The following is a 23,441-nucleotide window of genomic DNA, read 5'->3' as shown; positions in this document are numbered from 1 at the left end:
GGGGTTGGGCAGGGAGAAAATTGCGGCAATGATTGAATGGAAATCCAAAACCTCTGTAAAAAAAAATAAAATAAAAAAAATAAGATGGATAAAAAAAATCACTGACTTATCCCAAGGAAATCATAACTTAAGACATACATGAACATTTGTACACCTAATTCATAACTGTGTTATTCACAGTAGCAAGAAAATGGAAGGAGCCCAAACACCCATCAACATTCAAATGAACTGGAAATTGTGGTACACTCACACAATGGAATACTATGCAGCACTAAGGAGCAACAATTTTGTAAAATACTATATAACTTGGGAGAGACTACAGAGCATTATGCTGAGTGAAATATCTCCATCTCATAAGGACAAATATTGTATAAGTTCACTATTGTGAAAACAAGATAACCTAATAAGATATGTATGTTGTTGTTGTTTAACGCCGTCAAGTCATAGACGACTCATAGCAACTCTATGAATGAACAGCCTGAGCACTGAATAAGATATGTATAATATTTCAAAATGTAAATGAGAGAAGGAGAGGGGCAGAAAAAAGGGAAGGGAGAAAAAATATCACTAGGATCACAGAGGTTAGTGGTTGGAGAGGGGATAAAGTATTGGGAGAGGTTCAATGGGGCTTGAAAATATGGAGTGATTATAGGCAGCAGGAGCGGCATCCACTACCTAAACAATATGGCTCTGGAAACTCTTTGTATTTTGATAAATGTCATTAGTAATAGAAAGGCTTCAGGTCTTTTGTTCATAGGGTCCCTATGAGTCGTGCTCGACTCAAAGGCAATCAACAACAACAAGCATAAAGCAACAACAAGTAATTTTGTAAAATATAATGTATATGCATGCTTGTATAAAATACAACATAAATTTACAAAACATGATGTATATGAATGATATGTTACCAATAAAAAATATTTTATAAAAGGGAAAAAAATATCCCTGACAAGTACCAGCTCATTACTGCAGTATTGCCAACCCTTCTTTCTGCTGTGGAGTCATGAGAGGTGATGCGGGGAACCCAGGATGCCACCTTTATCCTATCTATTAACCACTAGCAGATCCCACAAGGAGTTAGAATCTCTACATTTCATTGGAAAAACTGAATCACAGAGATAGAACTCCAAACTCACTGAAGAATATCCACATGAAAGGTGGACAATAAGGAAGACTGAAGAACTTTGAATTGTGGTGTTTGTAAAGAATACAGACTATATGATGGACAGTCAAAAGAATAAAGAGATGTGTCTTGAAGACACACAGCCAGAATGTCTTAGAAGCAAGGATGGCAAGACCTCACCTCAAAAAACTTTGGCCATGTTACAAGACACTGGTCCCTGGAAAAAGACATCACTCTTTGTAGAGGGTTAACGGAATAAAGGCAGACCCTCAAGGAGACGAATGGTCACAGAGGCTGCAGCAGGTTCTCAAGCTACAATGAATCAAGAGAGCATACGCATGGCCCAAGACCGGGCAGGGCTTCCTTCTGCACAGAGACAGGGTTCACCGTGAAGCTGAAGTCGGAGTCGACTTGATGGCCTCTAACAGAACTGATCAAGTGAACACAAGTCTGGTACAGAAAAACAAACAACTAGAAAAGCCTTCTGGTGGGTGACTGACTGGCAAGCAGCACATGCTTTCCACACCAAAGTAAATTTCTTTAATTTCTATCTTTCCTTCTAGAAAGGCTAATCTCCAGATACAGGTAAGTGGGATGGACATTTCCTTTCTCTTTTCTTTTACAGCACTCCAGATATAGATTTGGTGAGGGCTATTTTCCCCTGTCAAAACATCATTTTTATATTTCAGAGAAAAATAATGCAACACATATATCCATCACAATGAATAGCTATTGTCAAAGGTAATTTATTCAGTAAATATGATTATTATTATTATAATAACAAGAGCCTACATAAGGTCACTATGAGTCACAGGCAACTTGATGGCACATAACAACCTATCTTTAAGCAGAACTTTGAAACAATCTGCTGAGAGTATTTTTAGGATGCTTATACAAAAGGCATAGTTGCAGGGAAACAGTCCCTTAATCCCTACGCTCTTAGACTGCTCTTGGAGCTCCAATGCCTTCTTTTGTGATCTTAATTTCCTCTGATACTAATGATGACATTTATCAAATGCACTGAAGCCACACAACAGCCCTATGAGGCAGGCCCTGCTATTTCCATTTGATACAGCAGGGTGCTGGAGTGAAGTTGACAAAGTAATTTGTTAAGGTTCTATCACCTCACAGCTGAATGACAGGATCTAGATTAAAATATATACCATGGCCACAACGAAAGATTACTGTTAGAAAATCACATTTACAGAGGTGAGGTGGGAGAGACACAAATATTCTACAAATAAAATAGAATCACCAGAATCACTTAAACTGTGTATTTTCTCTTCTTTGTATCTGTTCTTCAAAAAATCTTAGTGATAGAACAAAGGATTATCAGTACAGTTCCTGATGAAAAAATATCTAAATTCCGCTTCTGTCAATGCACTGCATTTATTTTGCAATTTCTTTCCATTTAATGTTACAAAGATGAAAAGAACAAACAAACAGAAGCATCTTTCTTCAGATTCTTTATCTACAGAAAACTAAAGACAAAAGCAGAACTCCAGAGCCAGGTGAAGACCTGCTTTCCTTTTCTACCATGCTCATTTGCCCCTCTCAGCGCTGAAGTTCGAATTTCTCTATAGGTTTTATTTTTTAGGGAGCTCTGGGGCCCTACTGATAAGAAATTGTGCTGCAATTCCAAAGGCACGTAGTTTGAATACAGCAGATGGACAATCTCCTCCCATGCAAGCTACTGTCTCTGAAAACCTGCTGGAAGTCAGTTATGGGTCAGTTTCCACTCAATGGCACACAACAACAACAATAACAACATAGTTTTACTTAACATTTTCAAGAAGTTGAAAAAGTTTCAGAATTACTGAAATAAGTCTCGATTCAAGCAGTGGCTGTGATGTTGCTGTCAATTTACAGTAACTGATACAGTGACTGGAGCAATGTGGGTTAGTGTCGGAATTAGTGAGACTGGCTCAGGACAAGGAAGGGTTCAGAGCTGCTGTAAACAGGGTCACTATACATCGCAGGTGTTTCAATGGCACACAACAACAATAACATACTATGACAGGTTTGGAAGCAGGAGTGGCATCCACTTTCTAAACAACATGCCTCCGGAAACTCTATGAACTTTGATAAATGTCGAGAGTTGTAGATGGGATTCAAGCCTTTTGTTTATAGAGTCACTATGAGTCGTGCTCGACTCAAAAACAATCAACAACATGTTAAATTTGACTAGAGGTTATTCTTCTAAGGATACAGTTAGAGAATGTCATCCAGTTTGAGGCCACTGAACAATTTCTGCAAAAGGAGTATGCAATTCTCTCCAATCAACTCCGATAAGAAAAAGAAGTGAAATATGTTAAGGTTGTACAGATTGGGACACATGTAACATTAGGCCAGACTTCTGCCTACACTACATAAACCTAGTAAAGAAGAGCACAAAAGACACTGTCCCTCGGGACAGCAATTCATGAAGGGAAAAACAACCCTGCAGACCCACATCCAATTAGGGTCTTCAGGAAGCACCCTAACCAATGAAACTGGCTCCTACTTAAATGAGGTGTAGTGTGATTCAATGGGGTATGAACTAAACACTATTAACCAAAATATTTTTATTGTCCCAGTAACAGATTTGATTGAACAGTAAAATGACCATAATCTAAAATGCTCATCAGGCCAAAGAATGTCCAATGTCAAAGTTTATCAGGATTAGTCTCCCTCTTTCATTCCATGCTTGACCACTCCATGTCTTGTCTCTGGCTTAGGCAGGGGTACAAGGAAACCACTCACATGCGGCAACACCATTCTATGATGCTGCAAATTCACTGACATCAAAGGACAGGCATGTGGAGCCCTTCACTTCACACTCCTCCAGCAGGACCACAGATCACTTCCCAGACGTGGACAAGTTCATGTCCAAAGGGATGCCATGGAAAGATGCTTACCCTGCCATTAAGGAGACTGTAAGAAAATGAACTCTCATGGGGTTTACTATGCTCCAGGTCTTATTTTAATAGCTTTATGTACATTGCTGTTTTGATCCTTTTAACAATGTTATAAGATAGGTAAATAGGCCCAAGGAATTGATAGAATAGAAACTAACATTATTTCCACTAACTGATGTAGCCCTGGATGTGCTCACCAGCTTATGCTAGGAAATTTGGAGGACAGCTACCTGGTCAACTCACTGGAAGAGGTCTATATGTGTGTCTCCATTCCAGGAAAAGTGATCTAACAGAAGAGAGCAAAAATTACAGAACTCTATCATTAATATCCCATGCAAACAAAATACTGAAGATCATTCAAAAATGTCTAGAATAGTACACTGATAAGGAACTACCACATGTTCAGGCTGGATTCAGAAGACGCCGCAGCACCAGGAATATCACTGCTGATGTCAGATGGGCCCTGGCTGAAAACAAAGAATACCAGAAGAACATCTATTTGTGTTTTATTGACTATGCAAAGGTGTTTGATTGTGTGGATCATAAAAAATTATGGCTAACACTGAGAAGAATGGGAATCCCAGAACACTTAATTGTGCTTATATGAAATCTATACTTAGATCAAGAAGCTGTTGACTGAATGGAGCAGGAAAACACTGCAAGGTTCAAAATCAGGAAGGGTGTGTGTCAGGGTTGTATCCTTTCTCCACACTTACTCAATACATATGCTGAGCTAATAATTCAAGAAGTCAGATTCTGTGAAGAAGAATGTGGCATCAGGATTGGAGGAAAACTTAGCAACAACTTGCATTATGCAGATGATGCAATTTTGCTTGCTGAAAATGAGGATATGACAGACACACTTGATGTAGAAGATCAATGAATGCAGCCTTTGGTATGGATTGCATTTAACCTCAAGAAAACAAAGATTCTCACCACAGGACAAACAGACAACATTATGATAGATTGAGAAAGGACTGAAGCTGTCAATAATTTAATCTTCCTTAGATCAACAATCAACATTCTAGGTATAAGCAGTCAGGGAATCAGGAGATGTATTGCATTGGGCAAGTCTGGTGTCAGGAAACTTCTCTAAAATACTGAATAGCAATGACGTCATTTTGAAGACTAAGGTGTGCCTGATCGACACCATGGTCTTCTCAGTCACCTGCAATGCATCAATGAGCTGGACAATGAATAAAGATAACAAAAGAAGAATTGATTCCTTTGAATTGTGGTGCTGGAGAAGAGTACTGAATATCCCATGGACTGACAAATATGTCTTGAAGAAAGTACAGCTGGGTGCTCCTTGGAGGCATCAATATGAAGCTTTGTCTTTCTTACTTTGGTCATGAAGCTAGATGAGGCTATTAATTGGAGAGGGACATCATGCTTAGAAAGATGGAGGGTCAACGAAGGAGAGGAAGACCCTCAATGAGATGGACTGACATGGTGACTTCAGCCAACAGGTTTGCGTGTGTCAGAGATGACAAGGATGGCATAGGATAGGGCAGGGTGCAAGTTGGCTATTCACAGGGTAGCTTTAAGTCATACTTGACTTGATCACACCTAACAACCACCATCTCAATTTTATAGATGAAAAAATTCAAGATCCAGAGTGATAAGCTTAAGGTCACCAAGCTGTTAGGTAATGCAGCAAAGATTTAAATCTGGGCAGTCTAGCTTCAGGCTCTCTCCTCCTCACTCACTGTGATACTTTAAAATATAAATAAGAAAAGGATGATGCAAGGGATGCATAACATACATTTAATGGTAAATATACTTTTGCATTGCCAGAGAAATTTTACATGAGAATTCCTCAAAATAACAGTGGCTAGAATAAGATGCTATCTTGTCCCCTAGATACAGACACATCCTGCTGAAAGGCAGGCAAGGAGTTCCAGCTCTTGGACACAAGAGGAAGAGAATACAGAATGGGCTGGAGGTGGGCTACTGTTGTAGGTAGCTCTGACTCACAGTGGCCATTTACACAGAGAAGAATACAACAATGCCCAGTCTTACACCATCCTCAATCTCTGCTTTGCTTGAGCTTAGAGATACACTCACTTTGTCCATCTCTTCAAGGTTTTCCCCCTTTTCACTTTCCCAAACATCATGTCCTCCTTTGAGGACTGGTCCCTTCTGATCTCATGCCCAAAGCATCTAAGATGAACTCTTGCATCCTTGCTTCTAAGAACGACTCCAGTTACACTTCTTCCAAGACAGATTTGTTTGTTCTTTTGGCAGGCCATTATTTATTTAATATTCATCAACAAAACAATTTTTCATGTTGTTAGGTGCCATCATTGAGTAGGCATCATAGCAAATCTAAGAATAACAGATCTGTTCTATCTTGTGACATCCTTATCATCTCAGATACACTTATGCCCACTGCTTTAGTCACCATGTCAATCCATCTCAATGGGGTTCTTTTTTTCTTTTGCTGACCCTACATCCTTCTAAGCATGTTACCCTTTTCCAAAGAATACCCTCTCCTTGCAACATGTCCAAAGTACGAGAGACAAAGTTTTGCCATCCTTATCTCCAAGAAGCACCTTTTCCAAGACTAACTGTTCATTCCTTTGGCCCTCACGGGGTATTTTCTTATCCAACACCCACAACTCAAAGGCATCAATTCTTCTTCTGTCATCCTTACTCAATGTCCAGCTCTCAGATGCATAGTAAGTAATGGAAAAGACCATGGCCTGAATGAGGAACACCTCTATTTTCAAACTGACATCATTGTTCTTCAGTATTATTTCAATTCAATATCCAACTCTTCATAGGTGTAAAAAAATAGTTGGGGCAGGGTGAGGAACAGTTTCTGTCAGTAACATTCACAATACAAAACCAATTCCCTTAAGATCCCTCTCAAACCTATTTTTACTAATCCCAGCACCAATTGTACTGCTCCTTTACGGGATCTGAAATCTGCTGCAATAGCTACACAGACCTTATAGGACCACACTAACAAAGATGGGGTTTAGTGTAGAAATGAACAGGTTATATAGTTCAGGTTGTCTGTCAGTCAAGACAGACTCTCAAGTGTGTTCAGTCCCTTTGACCTCCAGCTTCATAGCTTCGGTCAGTGTTACAAAGTTCTCTTAGTCTTGTCAATTATGGCACCTCTCCCAACAAGCTTGGGTGAAGGTCCCCAGCTCCAGTTCTGTGGGACAGCAGTCCCAGGCCTGCTCTGTCTCATGTCAGCCTCTGGTTCTCTGCTGAGGAAGCTGTGGCTGCTCTTGTGTAGGTCCCAATCTGACCTGTACAAGGGAGCTCTGACTCTGAAATGAGATTCTCATCCAACGCTGCTAAAACTGTTCCATTTAAACCCGGTGAGATAATAGAATGAACCAATCCCATGATGAGTTGTTTACCCATATGATCTGCAAATTCCCACCTAGCCATGTGGTAGAAATCAAAGCCACTGAACAAGAAAAGCCATTTTGCCCACACTGCAATAGGTCTTCCTTATTCACTATCCAACTTTCACATGCATATGAAGCAACTGAAAATACAAAGGCTTGGGTCACATATTAGTCTTTAAGCTGACATCTTTGCTCCTCAGCACTTTCAAGAGGTTCTTTGAAGCAGATGTACCCACTGCATGAAATTAATTCCTTGACAGTATCAGTTTTTTCTCTATTTAGCAAGTTGTTTACTGGTCCTCTTGTGATAATTTCCATTTTCCTTACACTGAGGTGAATCTATACTGAATGCTATAGTCACTGATCTTTGGTAACAGCTTCATTTCCTCTTCACTTTCCAACAGTGAGATTTTGTCACTTGCACACCCCAAGGTGCTGATGAATCAAATTCTGATTTTCAAATTAATTGCTCAGTATGCAGATAGACTAGATATGATAAAAGGATAAAACCGTGATGCAGACTTTCCCTGATTTTAAACTATTCAGTAATTCCCTGTTTGAATGGCTGTTTCTTGGTCTATGTACAGGTTCTGCATGAGGACAATGAAGTGTTCTGGAATGGCCACTGTTTGTAATGCTATCCATAAGTTATCAGAAGTCACACAGTCAAATGTCTTTACATAGTCAAGAAAATACAAGTAAGCCCATTTTGGTATTCTCTGATTTCAGCCAAGATTCATTTGACATTAGCTTAGATATTCTTGCTGCAAGGCCTCTTCTGAATCCACTTGAGATTCTAGTAGCTCCCTTTGGAAGGATGGCTTTAGTGATTTTAAAACAATCCTTGATAATATTTTACTTGCATGTGATATAAGCAGTACTGTTTGATAATTTCTATATTCTGTTGGGTCACCTTTTCTTGGAATGGGCACAAATATGGATCTCTTCCAGTTGGTTGGCCAGGTAGCTGTCTTCTAAATTTCTTTGCAGAATTAAGCAAGTACATCCTGGGATTCATTGGCTTGGTGCACTGCTAACCAAAGGATGATAGTTCAATTGCACCAGCTGTTTTCTTGGGAGAAAGTCGGGCAGACTCCTTCGTAAAGATTTACAGTCTTGAAAACCTTAGAAAACCTTTGGGGGGGGGGAGTGTCGCCATGGACTCAAGACAGCAGGGGTGGGATAGGTGTACAGGGGATAAATCTAGTCAGAGGGCAGATCAGTGACTTTATATGTAAACAGTATTATTAACATTACAACTACTAACTCATCATAGTTCAGTGACTATGAGATGGCATTTTCCTAGGTATGTTTACATTTTTTCAAATTCTATATTATATCTGCAAATGTATGTGTGTGTATACATATATATACCTACATTTCTATCTATCTTGTATCTCTAAATGACATAGATTTTGTTTGGGGTATTTCTAAAGCAGAAGTTAGGAAGAAAAGTGGCATATATCAGACATGTATATTTTCTTTTTCTGAGCCAGGAACACAACATTTTATACATTTACCAAGAGATAGCAAAATAGTCTAATTCTCACTTTCCCCCGTCTTTTTATGAAGAATTGAAGGTTTGTTGCTTGCTTATAGGTACAATGATAGTTTGTGAAGGAGCCAAGATTTAAACCCACTATTATTTGCCCAATTTCAAAATTCACTCTCTCTCCACCACCTTCTGAAGTACCTACCTACAATGACAGAATTAACTCAGGAGAAGGCTGAATGCTTCCACCCCTTTCTTATTAAGTGAAAAATTAAAAAGCAAAATCGTATGGCAGGAGTTTGACTTTTCAGCCAGTCAACAATAGTGCTGAAGTTCTATGAGTAATCAGGCATGCAGAGGGAGAAAGAACGTATGGGGAAACAAAACAAAGTCTAATACAATACCAAGTAGGAGAAAGACAGAAGCCTTCTCTCTCAGTTATTTACTTGTTTAGAGAAGACTTTTCTTCTAGGCTGCGAGCCGAGTGAAGGAACCAGGCTAACTGGTGGCTTGTCTATTAACCGGAAGGTTTGCAGTCCAAGTCCACCCCGAGGTAACTAGTGAATGGTATGATGGGGAAAAAGTCACTGAAAGCTCTGTGGGTCACAGTCCTACCCTGACACACGCAGGGCCACATGAGCTGGACTGTCACACCACCAGCAGGTCGCCTGGTTCCTTCAACTCGGCTCACAGCCTAGAGAATCCTCAATTCCAACATTAGACTAACAGCCAGGTTCACCAGAACACTACACTCTATCTATTAGCTACTTCCACTGTGGCCCTTGCCCAAGATGGAATTTTAGTTGCATTTTGTTTTGTATTTTGAACTAAGAATGTATTATGTAAGCATGCACAAAAGAACAGTGGATCTGCTGGATGCAGGGAGGTGGCTTTCTGTGGAATATCATGTCCCTTTAACTCTACATTGTAAGTACTTGAAGTAAGGGTACTATTTTGTAGATGTCATTTTAATTTTCCAGATGTCACAGAGGTAAGATAAAAGCACAGAAGAATAATAAATTTCTTCTCCAATGAGGTACAACAGTGGTTTACCTCTTTTCCAGTATTCTCTAGGGCTCCCTTTTTGACTCACCTGTCCTTTTGTAAAGGGCAAGAGCCAGCCAAACAGGCATTAACTTTAGTGTCCTATAATAGCTAGAAGAATGGGTCTTACATAAATAAATACTAAATAAATAAATACTCAAAAAATACTTGTTGAGTGACTATTATACACAAAGCTGTTTTTTTAAAACTCAAGCAAATGTTAAATTAAAATAATGTATCTGATATCCAAGACTAGAGAACAATTTGGACATAGCAGTTCTAAAAGGATCCTACTCTGCCTTGTAAACCCAGTTCAAAAATCTGTTAAGAGAGTCTCCTGGCATATTGCATAGACAGATGGGAATTAGTCAGTTTAAGAATCTGGAATACTGCGTAGTGCCACTGTTGTAGAATGGGACTGGCATCAGGATTGGAGTAAGATTGAGAAAAACTGGATAAATTATGTATACCGCATTGAAACAGATGAGGGAGAGAACAGTTTAAAAGTGATATATGATAGGTTATTATGGTTATCACAAGAGTCCAGAACGAAGGTTGCATAGTGGAGTGTACTCGGGGTGGGGGGATTATATCCCAATGAAGGAATTTTTCTTTTACTTTTCAAAGAGCAGAGCGAACTGGGGGGAGGGGTGGGCAGGGAGAAAAATATAATGATGTATGAATGGAAATCCAAAATCTCTGTACATGTTCATTAAAATTAATAAAACTGAAAATAAAAAGAATCTGGATTGCTATCATGCATAGGGAAACATTTCTCTTTAAAATGGGCCCACAATGTGAGCCAAGAACGGAGAGAAAGCTGAATGCACTTAAGCCTAGGTCTGTAAATAAATAGATTTCTAATCATCCTAAACAACTCAACCTCCAATAAGTCTTCCTATTTTCTTTGAAGATAGCTACTTCATTCCACAAAACTGCTATGAACGAGTAGTTTGCATAAAGCTTAACAAACATAATCACATCTAACAACAAACTAACCAAGACACATGGTCTCCACACCCTCCCAACTCCCTGAGTCACGGTGTTACATCATTTTGGCTTCGGGAGCTTTCTGTGAGTTACTCTCCAACTGAAGTGGAAGGCGCTGGAGGGCTGCAGGGCCTGGCTGGGAAGTGACAAGCCGTGATGTATCCTTCCAGTTCTCCTTGAAGTGAACAAGTATTCACAGCAGATGAAAACAGAAGATCTTGTGAAGATATTTACAAAAATTACGTAGAACTTAGAAATTTAAAATATTAGCTATTCATTCTGAGTTTCCTAACAAAAAAATTAAGACAGGTTTCTAGAATAGAGAGAGGCAAAGTAGCCTATTTTCCTCCTTGACAACCATGGCATGGATTCTAGGAAAGCTGATCACTAGCTTAAAACTTAATTGTAGGTCCGACCCATGCCTGAATCACCGTCCGTGATTTCTGCAGGTGTTCAGACACTCATTTCTTGGAAACACTGTCTACACCTCAATTAATGGCCTCAAGTAAATTAATCCACTTGCCCTCCAAGTGCCTGTCCTACCTGCATCTAAACACCTGACACAGGGCTGGTAAATGAGGGACCACGCAGTAATTAAGTTAAAAAGGGTTTCTGTACACTATCATCACCCAAGACCAGCTATTCTCAGTCAGTCTGAAGTTTCTAACCTGCTGCTGCTGCTGCTGCTACTGCAAAATGAGAAGGTAGTAACTCTCAAACCAAATGTAAATAATCCTCTTTTAAATACTATCATTACTGTGTTTGAGGAAGATTTACACAGCAGCGTAAGTTCTCCTTCAATAACTACAAAAACTATTCAGGGACAGTGGTTACAGTCTTTACACTGTGTAACATTCAATATTTCTGTTCAATTTCCATTACTTTAGCTACCCTGTTACCTTACAATCTTATCTCTGTTTTAAAGTAATGGCTGACTGGTCCGTTAGTTTAAAGATATTTTTAAGGAGGAGATTTTGTCTTTCTACTGTTTTCTATAAATCTTTCTTTCCAATGTTAGCGAAAATGGTTTTTAAAAAGGTCCTTACTCAGCAAAATGAGATAATTAACAATTCTCTCTTCACCTGTAGCACTCTGGGAGACATTTTAGTGTCTATGATAATCAGAATTCTGGTTTAAACTGCTTACTTCTGTATTTCAATACACAAAATTTCAATGAAATCTGAGAAAATTTAATAAATACAAAAAATACGCAAAGTTAAAAAAACCTTACCATATTTGCACCTCTAAATATTTAGGTAATACAATTCACAGAGAGCATTAGTTTACTATCTGGAAGGTAAGTGACAAAGGAGAAGGTTTTGCTAAAGCCCACTGCACTGACACCACAGCAGGCTCACATCAATCCCTTCCCAGAGCTGTCACAGGACCTCGTCAAAGTGACTAGGCAAGGGCTTCATGGGATATCACACCTTACTGTGTGAACTGTACTTTCCCAAACAGTATACTTTACAAATAAGCTAAATACAGAGCTAAAATACCAGAAATGGCTTTCTTCCATCTCCAACCTGGCTGTGCAATAATGGCTAAGGAATCTAACCTCTCCGAGATTTACTTTCCTGATCTGTAAAATGAAGAGAACTACGAGGACTATTGCATTATTGTTACTATTAGGTGCCCCTGAGCCTCATCCAACTTCACAGTGACTCCATGAACAATAGTTCTTGAATCTTGTCCTAGCCTGTGCCATCCTCAACATCTAATATACTTGACTGAACCCACTGCTACACATTTGCTGACACCTAATATTCACCTATTCACTGGCACTGAGTCAGTTCTAACTGTAGTGACTCTCCAGCAGGTTTCCAAGGCTATAAATTCTAACTCAGGGAGACTGTCCATCTGTCTCCCAAGTCGCTGCTGATGCATCCAAGGCAGCAAAGACTCACCGTCTTTGCGTTAGCAGTACAAATTGTTACTGACTCTACACCAAGGCTCCCTGGCACTGAATAAGTGCTCAAGAAATAGCCTACGGACCTGCAAAATTAAATTATAGCATTAACAACTAAAAAAATTGTTAATTTTGTTTAAATTGGCATGGTTTTACCATACAGGATCACCACCACCAATCCCACTCCAGAAGCACTGAGTTCTAAAAAGAAAACGAGGAAAGCAACAATACAGATTAAAAATGTTGGTGGGTTCACTAATGACTTTTAATGACCCTATGCATAACAGATAAGAACTGTGCCCTAGAGGACACCATCCTCACCATCTCTGATATACTCAAGCCCACAGTCATTGTGTCAATCCATCTCTCTGAGGGTTCTCTTTTCTTTCATTGACCATCTAACATTCCCAGCAAGAAGCATGTAAGACAGTTTCATCTCCTTGCCCCTATGGAGCATCCTGACAACACTTCCTCCAAGACAGACTTCTTGTTTTGGCTGCCCAAGGGATATTCAATATTCTCTACCAACACCACAATTCAAAGGCATACAGATTCTTCTGTTTCTTTACTGTCCAACTTTCACAGGCAGACTGAGCAACTGGAAGTATGGAACTGGTGCACCTTAGTCTTTTAACATCTTTTATTTTTGAGCACTTTGGAGGTCGTTTAACAGCAGATTTTTCTCAACAAAACACATCTTATTATTTTGTCACTGCTGCTGCTATGAGTGTTGAATGCAGACTTGAGTAAAATGAAATAGTTGACAACTTAAATATTTTTCTCCATTTATCATGAGGTTATGCAGATGACACAACCCTGCTTGCTGAAACTGAGGAGGACCCGAAGCGCTTGCTGCAGAGGGTCAAGGACTGCAGCCTCCAATATGGATTGAGGCTCAATGTCAAGAAGACAAGACTCTCACCACTGGACCAATTGGCATCATCAGAATGGATGATGAAGAGATTGAGATTGTTCACAGCTTTAGTTTGCTTGGCTCCACAGTCAGCACACTTGGCAGCAGTAACCAGGAAATTAAAAGACGTACTGCCATGGGAAAGTCTGCTGTTAGGGACCTCTCCAAAGTACTGAAGAGCAATGGTGTCTCTCTGGAGACTAAGGTGCACCTGACCCAGGCCATGGTCTTTGCAATCACTTGTTACGCATCAGAGAGTTGGACAATGACTAAGGAGGATAGAAGGAGAATTGATGTCTTTGAGCTGTGGTGTTGAAGAAGAGTATTGACTGTACCATGGACTGCTAGGAAAACAAACAGATTCATCCTGGAAAAGGTTAAACTGGGCTGCTCCTTGGAGGCAAGGACTCTGAGGCTCCATCTGACATAATTTGGACATGTTGTAAGGAGGGACCAGTCCTTGGAGAGGGATATCATGCTTGGTAGGGTGGAGGGACAGCGCAGGAGAAGGCCCTCTATGAGGTGGACTGATTCAGTAACTGGGGTAATGGGGATGGGAGTGTCAGAGACAATGCGATTGGCGCTGACAGAGCAGAGTTTAGGGCTGTTGTACACAGGGTCGCTATGAGTCACAAGCAACTTGATGGCACACAACAACAACATCATGAGGTTGCCTATTGATCCAGTGCAGAGGGTTTTTTTCTTGATATTGCAATGTAATCCATATTGAAGGCTACTGTTTTTGATCTTCTGCAACAAGTGCTTCAAGTCTTTTCCAGTTTCTGTAAGCAAGGTTGTGTCACCTGCATAATGCAGGTTGTTGAGTTTTCATCCTGTCCTGCCTGTTCTTCATCAGTATCAACTACTATATTATCCACTCATTTTTAGATATTTAAGCCACTTCCCTCATAGAGTTCAGGTTATCAAATGATTTGCTCAGCATATATACTGAAACAATATAGAGAACGAATACATTTCTGAAGTTCACCTTTCCTGATTTTAAACTACGCACTGTTCCCTTGTTCTGACTGGACAAGTGTTTCTTGGTCTATGTTTAGGTTTCAGATGACCACAATTAAGCAGTATGGAAGTTTCATTCTCAGTGTTAGCTAAAATGTGTTATAATGCATAGTCCAATGCTTTTGCACAGTCAATAAAGCACAGCTCTTCTGATAAAGTCTCTATTTTCAGCCAAGATCCATTTGGCTCCAGCAATGATATTCTTCCTTCCACAGCCTCACTGATATCCAGCTTGAAATCTCGGTATTTCCTATCTATGTACTCCTCCAGGGGTTTCTGAAGAAACTTCAGCAAGACATTATTTACATGTGATATTAACGATAATCTGACAATTTCTACATTCTTTTATATCACCTTAGTCAGCTGTTCTGTTACTATTTTCCAAATTTATTGGTATAGGTTAGTGAGCATGTCAAGGGCTACATCTACTTGTTGAAACACCTCAACTGATACCCCATTAATTTCTGGTGTCTTATATTTTGTCAATACCTTCAGTGTAGCTTCATTACTATTGGTTCTTGATCATGATATACTTGATGAAATGGTTCAGTGCTGACCAATTCTTTTTGGTACAGGGACACTGTGCATTCCTTCCATCCTCATCTGATGAATCACTCAAGATTTTGTCCACAGAATCCTTTTGTGTTGCAACCTGAGTATGTTCTTTCCCTTTTGGTTTTCTAGCCCATTGCAACCTGAGTATGTTCTCTCCTTTTGGTTTTCTAGCCCCACCCAGCTCTTGGTACATTTCATTATAATCCTTCACTTTGTCGTCTTGAGCTGGCCTTTGAATTCTTGTCTTCAGCTTTTTCTTTAGCATTTCCTCTGTCTTTTGGCTTCTCTACGGTCTAGTGCATGAGACAGTAATTATATTTGTTCAATAATTTTCACAGTAGTCAGGAAATAAGACGTCCACTGTCAGGGACCTCTCAAAAATGCTGAAGAACAATGATGTTAGTTTGAAGACTAAATTGTACCTGACTCAGGCCATGGTGTTTTCACTCACTTGCTATGCACCTGAGACTAGACATAAGAATGACAGAAAAATAATTCACGCTTTTGAGTTGTCAGGCTAGAAAAGAGTACTGAATATTCCATGACTGCCAAAAGAACATATATGTCTTGGACAAGGTATAGGTGGAGCACTCCGTGGAAGCAAAGATGGCAAAGCTTCATTTCTCATACTTTGGACATGAGCAAGGGGAGGCTATTCCTTGGAAAAGGACATCATGCTTGGAAAGATGGAAGGTCAGGGAAGGAGAGGTAGACTTCCAACAATGGATTAACTTGGTGACATCAGCAATGGGCTCTAGTGTGTCAGAGATTAAGAGGATGGCACAGGATAGGGCAGGGTTCAGATCTGTTGTTCACCAGGTCACTAAGAGTAGTACTAGATTAAAGGGCACCTAGCAACAAAAACAATGGTCTAATGCCAAGTTTCAGAGTCTTTTCTGATACCCACTTTGGTCTTACTTTACTGTGTTTGTAATAACCTTCTGCTTTTTTCATGGATGATTTCCTTGATGCTATCCTAAAACTTGTCTGGTCTTCTCTCATTAGTGATTAATGACTTAAAATGAGGAGCTGGTAACAGAATATTAGAACTCATACACATAGACAATATTATCCAAAGTCATCAACAGTTAGTAGCAGAAATGGAATTAAGGGCCCAGCCCCTCAATTTCAATTTAGTTGGGTTTCTTCACCTGACTCCAAACAATGCTGCAACATGTGGAGTTAGGAGAGGTTTTACATAGTAAAACGATTTGGTAAATGTAACATTTTTCTTTTTTTATTATTATTATTAAATTTTATTCGTTTCAATGAACATTCACAGGGATTCTGGGCTTTCACTCCTTCATTGCCACACCATTCTCTCCACCCTCCTCCCCAGTTTGTTCTTCTTCCCTGCCATCCGAATGTCTGTTTTAATTGTCCAATTGCCACAGTGCTTGTCAAAGTCCGTTCTGATTAATCTCCTTTGTCGGTGTGTCCTTTGCCATTCCCTATCACTCCTCCCTGAGAGAGACTTCACCCTGATTCATAAGGAAAAGGGGACAGTGTATTTTCTTAGCTACTTCCTGCTGAAAAGGGATGCTGTGGGTTTCAGGGTGAAGATCTTCTCTCACTACTCTAAAGGGCCCCTTTGGCAGTAGGAAACACATAGACTATTATGGAGATTGATTTTGGAATTTAGATGCACTCTTATTGATTGTGCTTGGCCGTACATGTTCATATCCTTGAAGATGTATCATGGGGGTGTTGCAACCTAGAAGACACAAATTTGACTAACAAGTTATAAGTACATGAGTCAAAAATTATGGAAAAGTAAAAGAAAGGATTCTTTCATTGTTTTACAAACCCTCCCCCAGGTCCCCTCCACCATGGAGCCCTCGCTCTAGACTCCTGTGATGACAGAAGTACCTAGTCATATATCTCTTTTAAACAGTTTTCTCCCTCCTCTGTTTCAGTGCAGTATACATTATTGAACCCATCTTACTCAGTCTCTCCCCAACCCAAAGGACAGTCCCATTCTACAACAGTGGCATCATGTAATATTTGTCCTTTTGTGACCGGGATATTTCACTCAGCATAATGTTCTCCAGAGTCAACCATTTTGAATAATATTGCATGAGTTCCTTATTTTTTAATGCAGCATAGTATTCCATTGTGCGAATATACCACAGCTTCTCTAGCCATTCGTTTGTTGATGGGCACTTAGGTTGTTTCCAACTCCTTGCTATTGTGAACAAAGCTGCAATAAACATGGGTGTGCAAATATTTTTCATATATAATGTAGTAACATCAATTAATCACTGATATCAAATTATCATGACATTTTCCATTACTATAAACAGAAACTCACTGCTTTTTAAACAGCTCCCCTTTTCTCTTCCCTTCTACACTGGCAGCCACTAATAAATCTGGCTTCTAGATATCTGCCTTTATACAAGCAAGAACATACAGTATTCCTTTAGTACTTGTTTCAGTCCACTCAGCATACTATAATGAAATGTGTAGAGAGCTGGAGTCAGAAAATCAAAAGGGCCGAACTCGTTCAGCATTTCTTAAGCTGAAGGAGCTGAAAAACAAATTCAAGCCATGGGTGGCAATACTTAAGGATACTTTGGGTAGTATGTTAAATGATCCAGGAAGTATCAACAGAAGGTGGAAGGAGTACACAGAGTCACTGTAACAGAAGGAATTGGCTGACACAGAAGAATTTCATGAAACAACATATGAGCAAGAGCCCATGGTGATGAAGGAGGAAGTTCAAATTGCTCTGAAGGAACTGGCAAAAAACAAGGCTCCAGGAGTCAGTCGATGGCATACCAACTGACATATTTCAACAAACAGACCCCGCCCTGGATGTGCTCACTAAGTTGTGCCAAGAAATCTAGAGGACAGCCAGCTGGCTGACAGACTGGAAAAGATCGATATTTGTTCCCATTCCAAAGAAAGGTGACACAACAGAGTACAAAAATTATCAAACAATATCATTAATATCACATACAAGCAAGATTCTGCTGAAAAATATCCAAAAACGTTTGGAACAATATGTCAACAGAGAACTGCCAGATGTACAGGCTGGATTTAGAAGAAGTCGCGGTACTAGGGATATTATAGCTAATGTAAGATGGATCTTGGCAGAAAGCAAAGAATACCAGAAGAATGTCTATCTGTGCTTTACTGACTATGCAAAGGCTTTTGCCTGTGTGGATCACAACAAGCTGTGGCTGACTCTAAGAAGAATGAGAATCCCAGAACATTTGATTGTGCTAATGCGAAACCTATACTTGGACCAAGAGACAGTCGCCAGAACAGAGCAGGGAGACACTACATGGTTCAAAATCAAGAAGGGGGTCCGTCAGGGATGTATTTTGTCTCCATGCCTTTTCAATCTGTATGCAGAACAGATCATCCTAGACGCTGGTCTGTATGAGGAGGAATGTGGCATCAGGATTGGTGGAAGAGTCATCAACATGCTCGCTGAAACTGAGGAGGACCTGAGCGCTTGCTGCAGAAGGTCAAGGGCTGCAGCCTCCTATATGGATTGAAGCTCAACATCAAGAAAACAAAGATTCTCATCACTGGGCCAATTGGCAGCATCAGTATGGATGGTGAAGAGATTGAGACAGTTTAACAGTTTTAGTTTACTTGGTTCCACAGTCAACACTCTTGGTATCAGCAGCCAGCAAATCAAGAGATGAATTGCACTGGGAAAGTCAGGGACCTCTCAAGAGTACTGAAGAGCAACATAAGGCTGGAGACTAAGGTGCGCCTGATCCGGGCTATAGTGTTCGCAATTACATGCTATGCATCAGAGAGTTGGATAGTGAATAGGGATGACAGAAGAATTGATGCCTTTGAGCTGTGGTGCTGGAAAAGAGCGTTGAATATACCACGTACTGCTTGGAGAAGAAACAGGTTTGTCCTGGAGAAGGTGAAGCCAGAATGCTTCTTGGAGTCTGAAGCTTCGTCTGACACACTTTGGGCATGTTGCAAGGAGGGACTGGTCCTTGGAGAGGGACATCATGTTTGGCAGAGTGGAGGGGTGGGGAAGGAGAGGAAGACCTTCGATGAGATGGATCGATTCTGTGACTGGAGTGGTGGAAATGAGTGTGTTTGAGATGGCTAAGTTGGCTAGATAGAAGGATAGTAGGATAGAATGGCATTTAGAGCTCTTGTACATAGGATCCCTATGAGTTGCAAGTGACTCGATGACACATAACAACATGTTTATTACAACTATCAGGACTGACTTTGTCTACCCATTCATCTCTTGGTGGACATGTCAGCTGCTTCCTTTCAACTTCTTACTACTGTGAACAGTGATACCTACTGCAGATCTGGGGTTTAGGGCACTGCTGTTTTCAAGTCTCTGGAGTGTACACCCAGGAATGGAATTTCTGGGTACAGGACAGTTCCACATTGAATCTTTTGAGCAACCACCAAATTTTCTCTGCAGTGGTTTTTACCCTTTTCCATTCCTACAAGCATTTCTCCACATCCTCACAAATAGTTGTTGGTGAAATGCATAGCAACAATATGTATGTATTGTAAATCTCTAACTAACTATTATCTCGCCTGCACTTTTTAATCCGTCAGGTCTATTATTTAGGTATACCACATTAAATAATCCCGTTAATACAAAATCCAACCAGAAAAATATCTCATCTAGACAATACTCATTGTGTTGTTATTGGCTGATGATGAGTCGGGCACAACCAATAGTGAACCTATGAACAAAAGACCTGAGGCCATTCTATAACCATTGAGAACCACTGTCATTTATCAAAGTTCACAGAGTTTCCAGAGGCAGGTTGTTTAGAAAGTGGATGCCACTCCTGCTTCCAAAAATGTCCATTAAGTATATCAAGTATTAAAACAGTATTTTTTAATTTTTTATACTCTTGCAAATTTTGTCTTTTAGTAATTCAAGTTCTAATTTCAACCATACAAACCCCTCAACATTTTACTGACATTACATAGTAAGTTCATAATTAAGCCCTTCTATGCAAATCTTTTCTAGAAAGACTAACCAACTGCCACCACAAGAGAAGGATGGGCAATCTCTTCTTGTGTGATTAAATGCTTCTAAAAACCCGCTGGAGGGTCATCTAAGCTATGAGTCAGTTCCAACTTTGCAGAACACCACCACCACATCCAAATATTTTCTAGAAAGAACAAGTGAGTCCAAGTCACTTTAAAAAGGCACCTGCTAATGATACCCTCCCCGGCCTCATAATTTCCTGACACCCCCATTGAGTGGCCACCTTGGTCTGGCCTGCCTGGAGTCTCTGGGAGCCCTTGCATCCTTGCAAGTCTGGACAAGGTAGAGGACAGTTTTCTTCCACCCTAGAAAAGACTCCTCCATGTGAATTGAACTATATGGAGATGAAGCTTGAAAAACTGGCCTCAGAAGGACCTTAGGAGTTAACTGCTGAAACCATAGGTTACCTTGATTTTACATTACACCCACCACTGTTGGAGGAATGATTTTACTTTCACAACATTCCAGTAGGAAGAAGCCTTCTCTGACCAGCCGCATGCCTCGCCCCAGAGCATAGGCACTTCCACCTGCTTTGCGAACAGTCCACACACATCTCTACCCCTGACCTTAGCAAGCTGACTAGTCCCAGAGCGCCACTCCATGTGCCAACAGAGATTGCCCTGAGTGTCCCCAGCAGGTGGCAGATCACCTAGTACATAGTAGGGGCTCAGAAATGATCTAGTGCAGAAGGATAAGGCAACTTGAGGTGGAGGCTGAAGGGACGCAGGGAGCATTAGAGGCTTTCCTAAAGCTTTTTAACAAAGAATTAACTCATTAATATGCATGCACCCAGCTAAGCACTGTAAAGCCCATATGGAGACACAAATGAGACTAAAAAATTCACCTGCACCATGGTGGTGGCAAGACATAAATGCAACTGTAGGGCGAGGTGATGTGTGTGTCCCTTTATGTCTGGTTGTGAGGTAGACAAACACTATCTGCTCTCCTTGTTTCTCGGCTTCTTTCTCATACCCAAATATCTGAGTCTGCAATCCTGCAGAATTAATTGTACTCTCCTGTCAGCATCTTACCAAGAAAACTTTATGGTTCTAGCTGTCCACAAGATAAAGTCAGAGTTATGGTCCTGACAAACTCATTCTCAATGTGCCCTAATGAACCTTTCTCTGAATGTGGGCTGTGTTGCTCCAAGGGGGCCCTACTTTTGAAGCCCTTCATCTCTCCTCTTTACTGCTCAAAGCAGACCTTTGCTCATCTCAAATCTCACTTCCACCCAACAAGCTTTCACAGTTATCAACTTACTCCTGTCCTGCCTGTTCTTCATCAGTATCAACTACTATATTATCCACTCATTTTTAGATATTTAAGTTTAGATGTATAAAGGATTGCTCATTCCGAATTCTTTTGATTTCTACTTTGCTTAGATAAGATACTAAAATTATTATTTAACCCTCAATTAACAAGGTTATAATTTCCTAAAATCTACATGATCCAAGTTGACTGTGACTCACAGTGGCTCTCTGAAAAACAGATCTGAACACTGTCCTATCCTGTGCCATCAAATCTGATACTACAGTCTCAAGGTTAACATTCTAAAAACAAAGTGTAACGATTTCCAAAATAACCCATTCTAACATTTTTTTAAAAGATCATAAATAAAACTGGGGGATTTCATTTCCCAATCTGGTATTTTAAACACAAAAAAAGTTAAATGCAGTATTGTGTACAGCACAAGAACAATTAATCTCAAAATTTTATTGTATTCTTTACAGTTCATGTACACATGCCTCTACAGGGTTCTAAATAACCAGCAAGGGTTTGTCTAGATGCCTTCTGAGCACAGGAATAGGCTAAGAATTTCCAATTAAACCAGTGAGGGCTCTCAAAACCTTGTATAAATATATGGAATGGTACTTTAATTCTGAATTTAGAATGCCAAGAACTATTACTAAAAACAAAACAATTCAAGGCATACCTGGGTAAATTACTAACTGCTTATCACTGAAGGTGATGGATCCCCTCATTCTGATAAACCACCTGGGGTGCCCCTCCTTTTCAAGAAGTTTTTCCCAAGAAAAGACCCATCACCCACGTCTTGCACACATGACTTCATTAGAACCACCTCTGAGGCCATCAGGGCTTTAGATCCGGAGGCTCCACTACTTCCGGAGCTGGAGACCTAAGATGTTTTCCCCACTGCTCTACTTCACTGACCCGGTGCTACAACAACTGTCCACACTGTTGCAAGAACTGCGTTTACTGAGGCCATGATCAATACAATAGCATTCTCTCTGCCTGAACCTTTGGCTAAAACACGTTTTTGACACGCTTTTAATGTTAATATTCTCATTTTAAACATCATTATCTGATTGTATCATAAAAACATAATCATAACGGGGTTCCAAGTCCTGGCACAGAAGCCCCCTTAGCCTGCTGCTTACAGACATTCTGGCGGCCCCACAGCGCTGTCATTCTGTCTGCGGAGAGACCTTAAATGTGGGGAGGAGGGATCGTGTCCCTGGTCCTGTGTTCCCAGGGCTGAGCGACAATACCTCCCACCCAGACCGCAGCTGGTCACCAGAGGCCCGCGGTGCACAATGATCAGCCCCCGCCCGGGAAGGGGAGGGCCTGGGCATCGGGACCAGGGGAGTCCGGGGCTGGAGAGGCCCAAGGTCAGGTCGGCGTGGAGACTACAGGCAAAGCTCTCTGCTTTGAGAACAGGATGTGAGGGGCTTCCCGGAAGAAGCCCCCGACCCCTTCCACTCCCGACCCGGGTAATCAGGAGGGGGGTGAGAGGAGGGGGCTCGGGACGGAGGGAAGGGACTTCACGGGAGAGTTGAGGCCAACCGAGGAGGGGCCGGGGCCCCGTGAGAGGGAAGCGGCCAGCCGAGGCGGGCCTCCAGAGGTGCTGAGGACGAAGGAGAAGGGCCACCACGGGTCAGGGACGAGGCAGGCCGAGGAGGGCCACCCCGGGTGCGGGCCCAGGCTCAGGGCCGCGGGCGCCCTTACCCACGGTGGACTTGCAGGCCTCGCAGAAGGTGTCGTCGGTGAAGCGCTCCATCAGGCTAGTCTTGCCCACGCCTCGGGAACCGATGATGATGACCTGCAGCTTGAAGTCGGCCGGCCGCGGTGGCTGCTTCCTCCGGCGGGCCTGGCCGCCAGACAGCGCCGGG

The 23,441-nt window shown here is 41.0% G+C and overlaps 1 protein-coding gene across 1 annotated transcript in view; it reads right to left on the bottom strand.

Moving 5' to 3' along the window:
* Positions 1 to 23,441, bottom strand: part of LOC102861765 (ras-related protein Rab-12-like) — a 57,846-nt gene that overhangs the window by 34,183 nt on the left and 222 nt on the right. Inside the window, exon 2 of the mRNA XM_006891432.1 lies at positions 23,278 to 23,439. Coding sequence (XP_006891494.1) covers positions 23,278 to 23,439 — 162 coding nt within the window. The remainder of the gene's footprint in view (positions 1 to 23,277; positions 23,440 to 23,441) is intronic.

This window comes from Elephantulus edwardii, unplaced genomic scaffold, assembly GCF_000299155.1.
Source record: "Elephantulus edwardii isolate Elephantulus edwardi_28Jun2011 unplaced genomic scaffold, EleEdw1.0 scaffold00097, whole genome shotgun sequence".
In the NCBI taxonomy this organism is placed as follows: domain Eukaryota; kingdom Metazoa; phylum Chordata; class Mammalia; order Macroscelidea; family Macroscelididae; genus Elephantulus; species Elephantulus edwardii.
This window is presented reverse-complemented; position numbering and strand designations above follow the sequence as displayed.